The 13234-nt window shown below is 44.2% G+C and overlaps 5 protein-coding genes across 5 annotated transcripts; 3 read left to right on the forward strand and 2 right to left on the reverse strand.

The window, feature by feature from the left end:
- Positions 1-771: 771 nt before the first annotated feature.
- Positions 772-1578, reverse strand: N7479_011036 (uncharacterized protein; the record flags this gene model as incomplete). The annotated part of the gene is made up of 1 exon (XM_057258727.1): positions 772-1578. The coding sequence occupies one exon, from the start codon at positions 1576-1578 to the stop codon at positions 772-774; it is 807 nt and encodes a 268-aa protein (XP_057106185.1).
- Positions 1579-2621: 1043 nt separating this feature from the next.
- Positions 2622-7192, forward strand: N7479_011037 (DUF323 domain protein; the record flags this gene model as incomplete). Its single annotated transcript, XM_057258728.1, has 10 exons — positions 2622-2920; positions 2984-3663; positions 3724-3939; positions 4006-4903; positions 4955-5190; positions 5242-5323; positions 5377-5417; positions 5668-6074; positions 6135-7019; positions 7079-7192. The coding sequence occupies 10 exons, from the start codon at positions 2622-2624 to the stop codon at positions 7190-7192; spliced, it is 3858 nt and encodes a 1285-aa protein (XP_057106186.1).
- A 410-nt stretch (positions 7193-7602) lies between these two features.
- N7479_011038 (uncharacterized protein) lies at positions 7603-8676 on the forward strand (the record flags this gene model as incomplete). Its single annotated transcript, XM_057258729.1, has 3 exons — positions 7603-7671; positions 7744-7987; positions 8063-8676. 3 exons carry the CDS (start codon positions 7603-7605, stop codon positions 8674-8676), a joined length of 927 nt encoding a protein of 308 aa, XP_057106187.1.
- A 1479-nt stretch (positions 8677-10155) lies between these two features.
- N7479_011039 (Tetratricopeptide-like helical) lies at positions 10156-10979 on the reverse strand (the record flags this gene model as incomplete). The annotated part of the gene is made up of 2 exons (XM_057258730.1): positions 10156-10245; positions 10296-10979. The coding sequence occupies 2 exons, from the start codon at positions 10977-10979 to the stop codon at positions 10156-10158; spliced, it is 774 nt and encodes a 257-aa protein (XP_057106188.1).
- Positions 10980-12511: 1532 nt separating this feature from the next.
- Positions 12512-12984, forward strand: N7479_011040 (Dabb family protein; the record flags this gene model as incomplete). The annotated part of the gene is made up of 3 exons (XM_057258731.1): positions 12512-12577; positions 12670-12780; positions 12829-12984. 3 exons carry the CDS (start codon positions 12512-12514, stop codon positions 12982-12984), a joined length of 333 nt encoding a protein of 110 aa, XP_057106189.1.
- Positions 12985-13234: the final 250 nt, after the last annotated feature.

A 13234-nucleotide genomic window follows, 5' to 3' on the forward strand; every position in this document is an offset into this window, starting at 1 on the left:
TTTCTTTCCTTTGTTTGCTTCAATCCCATTGTTAACCTCACTGAGGCTGAAACGGCGCATCTATTATTCTGTTCTCTTTGTTTATCTTTTGGTTTAGTCCGTAAGTTTGAGAAAGGAAGAAATAAAATGAGTTACTACATGTATGCAGTACCAAATATTCTCTACCTAATCCCAGAGGTGTTGGCGAGGTCAAGATATACATACGTCGGGTGTACCCTAGTAGATAAAACTGTGGAGTATATACTAAACATGCTGGGAAATAATTTAGACAGAAGATTTCTGTTACAATTTACGTTAAACTGAAGCTCAAACTGTGGAAATTTGGTTTATTGGACTATTTCTATGGAAGCACTATTCATAAGCTTGAGAACATCACAACAAGGTATTCCCATAGAAGAATATTCAAAGTCTTTCGCCTTCATTTAGGGAGAGTAAGTCCAGGCTTAGCTCAAAGAATGGATTTACTGAAATTTAGGAATGAATGACAACGCAAAGCGCCCAGGTACTATACCAAGCCGCTCCGAGCATCACACCCTCACACACCCCTCAGATAACCTAAATCTTGCTATCCCCCCTTTCCAACCTGATTCGCAATATCAATCTGATTCCCGGGACTTTTCACCCAGACTACTGTATGACCGCGATAAATACATTTGTAGATACAAGCTGAATTACTTATTGCGAGAGTCAGGCATCAACGAATGACCCAGAGGAAATACCCGAGTAGCGACATTAAACAAATGTATAGTCTTTTAGAAGTTGGTTTCATTTTCAAGATGAGTCACTATCTTCCCAGTCTAATAATGCGTGGGTAGACGCTGCCGGTGCGTAATCAAATTCAGCAGCCTCTATGCGAGTAAATCCAATGATAGCCTCCCTTTGACACTCACGGGCCTTTTCGCTGTAGCCTGGGATATACAGTGCTCGCGAAAGCGACCAATAAGCCTCTAGGAACCTTTCAAGTTTCATGAGGTTCATTCCTTTGATAAAATGAGTAATGCCGGTGATAATACTAGATTCTGGATTATTGAAGACGGTATAGCAGGTATTAATTTGCACAACCATCTCTAGGGTCGCCATAGACTCTTCATATTGGCGAAGATAGTGTTGAACAGCAGCGATAAAAAGTCGACATCGCATCTCATCGAGTTCACACAGAAAAGGGTCATGACTGATGACTCGCGAGGCAAGCTCCATTGCAAGCTCTGGGTCATTATGCCGCCACCGCTCTTCTGCGTCTATTAGGAATGAATCACTGTCTGAACAGAGCCAGATATCATCGATACAGGTTGGCACTCTCTCTGTTGGCGAAATTGTTCTAGGAATGTCAGATTGATATTCCGAATCAGGTCGGAAAGGGGGAATAGCAAGATTTAGGTTACCTGAGGTGGTGTGTGCGGGCATAGGGTCGTGCTCGAGCTGCGTCTGAATATTGTTTAATGCATGAATGGCTTGAGCCAGTTCTTGTTCTAGCCCGGCTAATTCGCGGTTCAAATTGTTAATGACGGTGTCTTTATTCTTAGAGGCGGACCGCCGGGACTTGATGGCCTTGCGCAGACGTCGAAAAATGTTGGCCATTTTAGGATGGGAATACCTTGTTGTGATGTTCTCAAGCTGATGAATAGTTCATTTGAGATGATTCTTTCGGGGTTTATATACTCGTCCGTCGAGCAGGCCGGGGGACTTCCTATACTGATGAAAGGGACCATTATTTCTTTGAATAAAATATTATTATACTGGAGACTAAGAAAGATTGTCTGAAACATGCTGTCAAAGTGCAAGGTTGAATACATGGATTTTACATGGTATTATACCATGTAGATCACATGATTTCGAGTACTCGGCATACCATGTATTACGCTTAGTCATCATTACCGCTCAGATTGTTGAAATAGCGGGTTTTTGTCATTTATGTTAGTTAGAGTCATCCACATCTGCCAGTTGTACCATACATTTGCAATACAGACAGATTTCTGTCACATGCTTCCAAGGTTTGTTCCAAGGCTTTGTATTTGTACTAAACATAGACTACATTATGCAAACCAAGCAAACGTTACAAATATACAAACTAACCAAACTAACCAAATAGGGCAAACTTTACAAAAGCGGCAAACACCTGCATATGACATCACCCCGTAGTCCCCGAGTTCTCCACTACAGCATCTCGACTGGCAAGATGCAACCACAAAAGTGGAATGCCCGGCATGAAACGGTATGGCTTGGGTGAGTCAACTGTTTGTCTGCTTGAATCTGTCCAATCTGATACGGGGCTTTTTGCAACAAGCCACCTATACGATCAATCCATGAATCTAGACTTGCAGGGGTCGTGTTGCAAACATGCTCACCAAGACAAAACCGGGTTAGAGGTCAATCTGCTCTTTGAATCGCCCATATTTATAAAGCCTGCTTAGCGTCACTTTGTAGTTATTTTCCATTCCCTACTCTCTAGAGCAAAATCATATAATCTACAACCCGTGGATCTTACCCGCTCTTTCCGTTCTCTAATAATTTGTCAGAGATTTAGCTTGCCAGGTACTATTCTTCCACTTTGCTTTACTCGACATCAATTCATTTTTTTTTACTGCTTTTGCATCTGAACTGACATTCATGTCCTCGAAGTCATGTCTCCTACTGCCCTTAGAAACGTTGAAAAGGTTGAAATTGTGGATATTCATCAGAATGACATGGAATTCTCCCTGGTGGACGATATCTACAAGAATCTGGACCCGCCAACAGGCACACAGCGGACATTCCCTACCCTCCTACTCTACGACGCCAAAGGATTGAAGCTCTTCGAGGAGATCACTTACTTGGATGAATACTATCTTACCAACACGGAGATCGGGATTTTGACAAAACATGCAAAGAGGATAGTCGCACGCATTCCGGAAAATGCACAGTTGGTGGAGCTCGGCAGTGGGTCTGTGACCCCTACATCCTCGAATCCGTCAGCACATCAAAAGTTCTGACAATTATTTTTTAGAAACCTGCGTAAGATCGAGATTCTACTTCGAGAGTGTGAACGGACCGAAAAGAAAGTAGATTATTATGCTTTGGATCTTTCATTGGTGGAATTACAGCGAACGTTCTCTGAAATATCACCTGAGAGCTTCATCCATGTAGGATTCCATGGTCTCCATGGAACGTACGATGATGCTGTCGGCTGGTTGAAAAGCCCAGAAAATCGGAAGCGACCGACAGTGGTCTTGTCGATGGGATCATCCATGGGCAACTTTAGTCCAACGGGTGCTGCAGAGTTTCTTGGTGGCTTTTCCAAGCTATTGAACCCATCCGATTTCATGCTTATCGGATTAGATGCATGCAAGAACTCGGAGAAGGTTTTTAGGGCCTATAATGATTCGAAAGGTATTACTCGCCAATTCTATGAGAATGGCCTTCTGCATGCCAATACAGTTCTTGGCTTTGAGGCTTTCAAGCCTGACGAATGGGAGATATTGACTGAGTATGATACTCGCGAGGGACGGCACCAAGCCTTCTATGCCCCGAGGGTTGACGTGGTCATCAATGGGATCAATATCCCAAAAGGAGAGAAGCTCATCTTTGAAGAGGCATGGAAGTACGGTCGCAACGAACGGAATAAGCTGTGGCGCAATGCAAGCCTGATTTCTCAGGTCGAATTTGGAAATTCGACAGACGATTATCGTGAGCCATGATCTTTTGGATGAATTGTCACTATATACTTGCTAACTTGTGGTTAAACAGATCTTCACCTGCTATCACCCGCTGCGCTTGATGTGTCTATGAATCCTTCGAAGTATGCAGCCCAACCGATCCCGAATATCGAGAACTTCCAGTCTCTCTGGACTGCATGGGACCTCGCGACTAAAACCATGATCCCTCACGAAGAGCTTTTGTCCAAACCAATCAAACTCCGAAATGCGCTGGTATTTTATTTTGGCCACATTCCGACATTCTTTGGTATGTCTCCATCTCCAATGTTCAATGTTACTTATCATGTTCACTGCTAACCATGCTGTACCTCAGATATTCATCTCACTCGGGCTTTGCAGGAGGAGCCTACTGAGCCTAGTTATTATAAACTAATTTTTGAGCGTGGTATTGATCCGGACGTCGAAGATCCACAGAAATGCCACACTCACAGCAAAATACCTGATGAGTGGCCGCCATTGGACGAAATTCTGGACTACCAAGATAGAGTGCGGAATCGTGCGCGTTCAATCCTACAGGAGGGATATGCGTTGCAAGACCGTGCTCTTGGAGAGGCTCTTTGGATTGGCTATGAGCACGAAGCAATGCATCTTGAGACTTTCCTCTACATGCTACTCCAGAGTGATAAATCTCTTCCTCCCACAGGAGTTGATCGCCCCAATTTTGAGCAAATAAGTCGCCAGGCGAAGAGAGATGAAAAGCCAAACAAGTGGTTCCGCATTCCACAGCAAACCATCAAAATTGGATTGGATGACTCCAACGAAGAAGTTATGCCAAATAAATCTTTTGGATGGGACAACGAAAAGCCCCAAAGAGAGGTCACTGTGCATGCCTTCGAAGCCCAAGCGAGACCCATCACCAATGGTGAATATGCCAAGTACCTACAGACGAAGGGCATTCAAACATATCCCGAGTCTTGGGTGTTTAACCCTGGCCAAGACAGTCCCGTTTCCAAGGGCACCAGTTCCTCAGGCACCCGTGCCAATTCGAGCTCCAGTTCTGCAGGATTTTCTCTTGAGGATTTCACAATTCGAACTATATTTGGACCTGTGGCTTTTAAATTCGCCCAAGACTGGCCATTGATTGCTTCCTACGATGAAGTGGCCAGCTATGCAAAAAGCATGCAATGCAGGATCCCCACGTTTGAAGAGGCTAGGAGCATATATCACTACTCGGACCAACTCAAAAGTCATCAAGCCATGAATGGCCACAGGTATGAAACGAAGCCTTATTATGATATAGCACAAACTAACTTAGAAAATAGAAATGGTGTCAATGGGTTTGCTAATGGTAGCAAGTCCCACCCTACCGATCAAACGGTTTTCCGTGATCTCACTGGTTGCAACGTTGGCTTCAATAACTGGCACCCTATTCCTGTCACACCAAACGGAGATCGGTTAGCTGGTCAAAGTGAAATGGGAGGTGTTTGGGAATGGACTAGCACAAAATTGATGCCGCACGACGGCTTCAAACCCATGAACATCTACCCTGGATACACTTGTAAGTGATGCCTTGAAACGACATCGAACCTAAGCTAATTGATTTCGATAGCGGACTTCTTTGATGGAAAACACAATGTCGTTCTCGGGGGCTCCTGGGCTACTCTGCCTCGCATTGCTGGCCGGACTACTTTGTGAGTAAAAGCCCCATGATATTCAATCAACTAGACAGACTAACATATTTTAGTGTCAATTGGTACCAGCATAACTACCGCTATACATGGGCGGGTGCACGTCTAGTTAGAGATCTATAGAGCTTGACTAATGTTAATGAGCCCTGGAGATGTCCAGGGGTGCCCAGGTCCAGGGGTGCTTAATGACGATGACCTCATTCTCGCGATAAGAGATAATCATAATACACTGCGGGGAGCGTAACGTGACTGCCCCTCATCCCTTCCCCAACATCCTTAACATCTTCTCCAATTCCTCGTTCTCTTCATATTAGTTGAATCATAAATACCTTGCATGATGTCGCTAGAAACCATTAGGACTATCTCCCCCGCTACCAATGAGCCTGTTGTCACCCGCACTGGCGTCTCATCGGAGGAGTTGAAGCAGATCCCCGTGAACGCTCAAGCAGCTTTCCGGTCATTCTCACAGTCCACAACTTTGGAGCAAAGGCAGAAAATTGTGGAACGTGCTCTTGATATCTTGGAGAAAAAACAGGATGAATTGGCACGTGAGATTACCAAACAGATGGGCCGGCCCATCGCCTATGCCGGTGTTGAAGTTGCGACCGCCATCAAGCGTAGTCGTTACTTGACCCGCATTAGCACCTCAGTGCTAGGTGAGCAAGGAATTGTGCCCGGAGAAGAGGAGAAGGGATTTAGACGGTATATCAAGCGTTCGCCTGTCGGCGTTGCGCTGATTATCTTCCCATGGAACGTGAGTCAAATCCGTCAGGATATTGGTATACCTACAGACTGCTGATAAGTCAATATATAGTACCCCTACCTCACCCTTGTCAATAGCTTGATTCCCGCCATTCTCGCTGGCAACGCTGTTATCCTCAAGCCCTCTCCTCAGACTCCAACAATCGTCGAGCAGTTTGCCTCCGCTTTTGCCGCCGCTGGTCTTCCCGAAAATGTGCTCCAATACTTCCACTGCGGATCTTTCACATTTATTGAGACCTTGGTGCGATCCCCACTGGTGAACCATATCTGTTTCACAGGTTCCGAAGCTGGTGGCCTAGCAGTGCAAAAGGCAGCCTCCGATCGGATTGTGAATGTTGGTCTGGAACTTGGCGGTAAGGACCCAGCCTACGTGCGAGATGATGTAGATCTCGCCTGGGCCGCCGAGGAAGTTGTGGATGGCGCTATCTTTAACAGTGGACAGAGCTGCTGCGCGATCGAGCGTGTCTATGTCCACGAGAAGGTTTACGATGCCTTCATTACTGAGGTGAGGAAGGTTCTGAGCAACTACCGTGTTGGCGAACCTTCCGATCCCCAAACCCAAATTGGACCTGTTGTCTCTACGCGCGCCAAGGAGGCTATTCTCGCGCACATCGAGGATGCCGTGCAGAAGGGTGCGAAGAACGAGACTCCTGCCAACGAGACCTTTGAAAATCTCCCTCCGAATGGAAACTATGTCAAGCCTACACTACTGACCGGCGTTAATCATGATATGGCCGTGATGAAGGATGAAACATTTGGGCCTGTGATTCCTGTAATGAAGGTCTCGGGCGATGACGAGGCCGTGCGTCTGATGAACGATAGCAAGTTTGGCCTTACCGCTAGTGTTTGGAGCAAGGACGTTGCAGCGGCTGAGAAGCTGGTTGAGCGTGTCGAAGCTGGCACTGTCTTTGTCAACCGATCTGATTACCCTAGTCCCGTAAGTGAAGCTCTGGCATCTACGATTGTCGCCTTTTCGCTAACTGAACTATCCTATAGGACCTCGCCTGGACAGGCTGGAAGAACTCTGGCCGTGGTGTTACCCTAAGTCGATTTGGGTTTGAGCAGTTTGTCAAACTGAAGAGCCACCACATCAAGGATTACCCTAAATAAACATGTGTATGTGAGATAAGTTATATTTTGTCGGTCGGGAGAATAAATTTCATTACATAGATTGTGTCTTCAAAATTATGATCTAGGGAGTACTACTATCTTTTAAGGGTCCCCCAGCAAACAGTAAACAGCCAGCTGAATGAATTCTTGGAACATCGATATTTTATTTCTAATGTCTTGAATTATCCTGATACCAAAGTATTCCAAAACAAGAGATCGAACATATTACGCTCTTCCATGTAACGAAGTGGATTTTGTCTTTTGCCGGCTATTTTAGCCTGTTTCAGGTTTGATCCTCAAATGTATTTTTAGCCTACCAATACTAGGTACTTCCGAGGTTGTTAGTCACTTCACCTGTCAACCTTCTATCATTGTTGAAATAAAAAAGTCGATCAGCTCTCAAGACTCTCATGAAGTCAATCCCACTGTCAGAGGACAACCCCTTCCAGTCCTTAATTGCGGAGGCAAACAACGATTCGGTCAGTGGATACGAAAATTGTGGGATACATGTGTGATATCAGATGTTTACCCCTTTTTGGCTCTAATAATAGGCAATATTACAATCTCGATATGAAAAACACCGAGTGACTCGCAATAGCCAACAAAGCGCGAAGATCCTAGCCGATAGCTTTCCTGGCTGGTCCCTTGACGAGATTTTGAAGCGACTCGATGGCCCTGGAAAGGAAGATGGATTTGTTGATCCTCGAAACTGTCTTGTCATTTGGGCCAGACCATCGCCTCAAGTTCGCGACCTGATATGCTTTATTCAGAATGAGTTGAGGAGCATTTCTTCTTGTAAGTTTACCAATACACGGTTTTCCGAGGAAGTTCCATTGTAGCCATTGATTTCGCTAACATCACTGGCCATAGCACTCTGGCTAATGCCGCCTGAGAACCTTCACATAACTGTCCTGGAAGCTGCTCATTCCCTGACGGAAGAGCAAATTGAAGAACTTGTCCAGACCCTCCTGTTATCCAAGGACGTGACGTCTGCAGATATTGCTGCGTATCCACGCACTCACCCTACACGTCTCATCAAGCCGATGGTAAGCTTTGATTCCGCCGCACTAGCGCTCAGCTTTGTTCCGGCTGCTGGTGAGTGCCTGGAAGCGGAATCTAGTAGTGACAATGATAACTACACATACCATCATCTTCGCCGAGATGTCTTTGACATGGTCCGACAAACTAAGGTCCCTGTCGCTTCGCGTTATATTTTTCCCTCAGCACATCTCACTATCGCAAGGTTCATCTCCCAGGACGGATTTATGGTCAGAGGATCAGATGGCGCAGAGACAGTCGATCATTCGCGCGTTAAGCTGTTGATTGATAAAATTGGCGAGATTAACCAAAAGTTAGAGAATGAGTATTGGCCCAACGAGGGTGCCATCAGAGAGGGAGGTGAATGGATTGTTGGGCAAGAGGGCCTAGTCATTCGGAGAGGCCGTCTCTGGTATGGAGGCGGCGAGTATGTACCGCTTGAGTAGAAGGGGTTGAATGTGCCCTACGCGCACCGATATTCTTGACTGCACCTTCCTCGATGAGTCGTTCTAATCATAAATGTCACACATTCGTATGCTTCCTCAAAAATATCAGGGTTACTGAGTATGTAAGCTATTTGAAATATTGGTTGTCAAGAGTCTCTTCGAGAGAAGGTGTAGATGGACTTTACATAGCGAGATGTTTGATCATGATGTTGCAACGCAGAACAAGAGGCGACGTAAGACTACGCTATCAGGTAGTCTCTATATAGTAATAAATGCAGAAAAGTATGTAGCAATGATGTCGGGTCATCTCTATAGGTGACAGGAAGAAAATTTCCCTTTCAAACAAATTTGTGCAAATTTATGCCTAAGCATGAGGCACCAACCACTACCAGATTACTCGATCACGTGATATCGCGTGCTGGGTCGATTTTCAAAAATGAAGCAAAAGAAGCAATAAAAACGATATTTAGCAAAAGCCGCTGGAATTAATGATAGATATTGACCAAAAATGCCGATGTTACACACTTAAATTAAATAAATTGACCTTGGCTGAGCGTAAAACCGCATTTAGGCTTGGTCCCACATTGCATTCGCTTATAGCGCACAATTTGACCAAGTCACATATCTTACGGCCGGCTGGCCCAATGGCAAGGCGCTTGACTACGAATCAAGAGATTGCAGGTTCGATCCCTGCGTCGGTCAATTTATTTTTGCTCATCTATCATATTGTTTACTACATACAATCGCAGAATATCTTTTTGCTGTGATAAGTTATGCCATTAGATGCGGTTTTTTGGTGCTGGAGTCGAAATCTTATCATAGTAGATGAGTTTACCGTATTTCGTCTTATATTTGTGTTAAAGGAACCTTAGAAGGTCCGAATTGAGTCAGTGTTTTTTGCTATATAAGAAGAGCCGGGGAATTTTATTGAGCCAGAAGTGCCAAAGGGCTCCTCGGTAGGGATGCTAGTGACTGCGTTCAGTAGATGTACGTTGCTCTATTTGACCTGTGTGTATATTTTAAAGAACAAAAGGATATAGGGACAGGGTTGTAGCTAGCCTCAATAAAATGAAATTGGATGGTGGCAAAAATATATTTCAGAGCCCTGTAGTAACCCAGCCACCATAGTGGGTTGAGCCGAACAACTTACATCTTTGTATAGAAAATTCCGATACCGGAATAACATGTACAGGAGTCTTATGGGATATAATATTTAAGAGTTCCTATTACAATGATACCTCTCTAGTTGATCTTTATAGGCAAGTAGAACTTCCTGATAAGAATAGTTACGTTCATTCATGAATTCGCCGATCTGAACTAAGGAAAAGGGCAAACCGTCCAGCAACCCACGCAGCCCTCTCGCAGCAGCGTCATCTTCATCTTCACTCGATGGCTTTAAGCTAGTCAATGAGAAAAGTACCTTTTTCCCAGTCTCAGCTACAAAACTTCTCAGGTGCAAAAGTTTGAAGATATATCACATCAACCGTATGTTTTCTTGCAACTGAATGAGAGCGGCAAGTTATAATCACGGACCCGTTGGTTCTTGCTGGCCAAAATTGTTCCAGAATCCTGTGATCTTCAACATTGTCAAATATCAAAAGAAAAGGTTTTCCTGATACATTCAGCCAGTTTCTCAATTTTTGGATCAATTGATTTTCATCCTCGGCATTACCAACACTTGAGATGCCAAGCTTGGAAGCGAAATTCGTCAATGCCTGTGTGAATTGCGTTTGTGTTTCTGATGGAATCCAAAGAATCGCATCAAATAGGTCCATCGAAGTGTTGACATAGTGTAAGGCAAGTTGTGTTTTCCCTACACCCCCTGTTCCGTAGATTGAGGCGACTTTCAAGCGTTTGTTGCTTTCATCAGGGTCAAGCATGCTATTCAGCATGTCAGTTTCCATCTGTCTTCCAAAGAAACTATTATTGAGACCGTATGGTATCATATAACACGGAATATTCATTTTCTTTGGTGGGAAATCCTTCAGGACACTCATTGCGCTGATCGTGTCCACTGATTGAGTCTCTCTGGAAAGAGATATCATGTTGGCTGTTTGATCGACAACCTTTGAGTAGTCTCGAATTTTCACAATGACTTGAGGGAATTCTTTGCTAAAACTAGACCAGACTTTTTGGAAAGTCGCCATGCTCAGATTATTTCGAAAGAGAGCAATAGAATGAGCGCACAAAATGATGATCTCTGTGTACATTGCCACGAGAGCTTCTGCCGATGCTCTTGCGACCGGCAGCTTTTGCTCATCACTCGGAAACCTTGGTAATGCTCGGCCTAATTCTTCGAGCATGTCGAGTAGTTCTGGTAAAACTGGTTGCGAAAGCTGGTACAGTCAACCTCCTAGATCTATCCCTCTCCGGGGTTTGTTCACAGTCATACCTTCAGAATCACTCTCATCGACCCCCAGATAATTGCTGCAACTTGATCCTGCATCCCGAGAGACAATGCCACTACTGACGCAAGATCATCAAGACGAAGAAATATCGGTACGAGTCTTGGAACATTTTCGATCCACTGGCTGTAAAAACAGGAACTGGGTGGCACAAAGTCATGCGTTTGTTGAAGAAGGTCATTAAGGTTGTGAATGCTCCAGACATCACGATCAACGATTGAGCGTTTGATCCCTTTTTTTCTCAACTCTTCATAATATCTATCAATGATAGCCTGCCATATCGGGTTCGTTGTGCTCATTTTAGACGTGAGATGAAGTTCAAAAGTCGACGAAGACAAAAGTGCGGGGTTGGGCTTGATATATATGCTCCTAACCCAATTTCCCGCTGAGCCCATGCTTTTATAATAGATTAATTCAAAATTGTACAAAATATGATGCTAATTTTAGCAAAGTCTCTTTTCCAATGAGAGGAAGGTGGTGGATATCTGTTTGTGCCATATAAGTCCTTGCTGCATGGATTTCAACACGGCTTATGGTGAAGCGCCCGGCGAAGCGCCCGCCGAGGCTATTATTTAATTGACAATTGATAATGTATGTGCTATTCTCTTCTTATGGGGACTTACCCAAGTGATTTACACCGAAATGGCCCTGCCTCAAAGGTTGAAGCTGTTATTCTTTTTCATCTAGTTGTCTGATGAAAGCCCGTCCGCGACATATCTCGCATAACATGAAACCGAGGCCAGATTCCAGACTGTGAGCTTCCATTTTAGATCGGCAAGCCACAGATACTCGATCAAGAAAGGCTCGGTCCGTCGTGGGACGCCATTTCCATATAACCCAATGGACTCTCTTGCTGCCCATTTGCCCCACTGCTTAGCTGAACCCCGTGCGGCAAATAATAATTCGTTCTATATATATATATAAGCGCCTATACATACATGGGTGTGCCCTTAGCTTGGCATAGTCTTCTTTTTGTCCGGTCAGCGCTAAAAAAAGACTTTTGCTAATTTTATACCATTAATGATAGCACATATATGCAGGGATATCAAATCGAGTCCCTATTTGTTCTGTTGTACACATAGAAGCGGAATGGACTATGTTTGGCAATTCTATATACAGAGTATGGAGTAGTTCGCAACTCGTTACACAGTCGACCAATGTGCTGTTGCCTCAGGCATTATATCTTCCAGGACTTGTGTGCTCTTTTCAGGCAGTCTCTCTCCATTTCCTCCATCTCAATCAATCATTCATCTTCCTTGATTTCTTCTAGAGACTAAGACCCTCAATGCCAACTAAAAGTATACCTCAGTCATGTGATTATACCCCGCTTCTAATAAGAATTATGTATCCATTTCATCATTTCTCGAACTTTGCATTTACCAGGCCTTGACTCCATTTCAACATCATATTCCCCAACAGAAGTATCCAACATGTCGATTACCCATATCGTTCTTTTCCAGTTCAAGTCAGAATTAGCCACTGAAGTTATCCACGATGTACGTTTTATTCAAAGATCATGACATGTCGGATGAACTTGATTATGATTGATAAACACTTTTTAATGGATGTTAATAATTGCCCCCCAAAGGCCTGTGAACGTATGATTGCGCTAAAAGACAATTGTGTCCATCCAACATCACAAAGCCCCTATATAAAATCGGCGTCTGGCGGGAAGGATAACTCGCCCGAAGGCATCCAGGTAAGTTTCACTGGGATCTCTGGGGATATTTTACTAAATGCATAATAGAATGGGATTACGCATGCATTTGTCGTAGAGTTTACCAGTGCTGCAGATCGAGACTATTATGTACAAAGCGACCCGGCTCATCTGGCATTCGTCAAATTTCTTGATGGACTCATTGAGAAAGCGCAAGTCATTGACTTCAGTGATGGGGTTCTCTGAAATTCTCAGTCACCGCCTCGAGTGTCAATATACCTGCGATTTCAATGGGACATAGGGTGTTGATTTTTGTAGATATTACAGTGAAAGAACCTTAAAATGGATACTAGCTCATACTCATTCGCAATCTATATACACCTCCAATGTTTTTTTTTACAAAGCCTACGATTTTATATGAGTAGCTAAAGTTTCCTAACTTGACCATGTGTCCTACATCGATTCAAATCTTGGTATTTGTGTAGACCTACATGTT

Source organism: Penicillium vulpinum (genome assembly GCF_028829585.1).
Source record: "Penicillium vulpinum strain IBT 29486 chromosome Unknown utg000004l_segment0_segment0, whole genome shotgun sequence".
Taxonomy (NCBI): domain Eukaryota; kingdom Fungi; phylum Ascomycota; class Eurotiomycetes; order Eurotiales; family Aspergillaceae; genus Penicillium; species Penicillium vulpinum.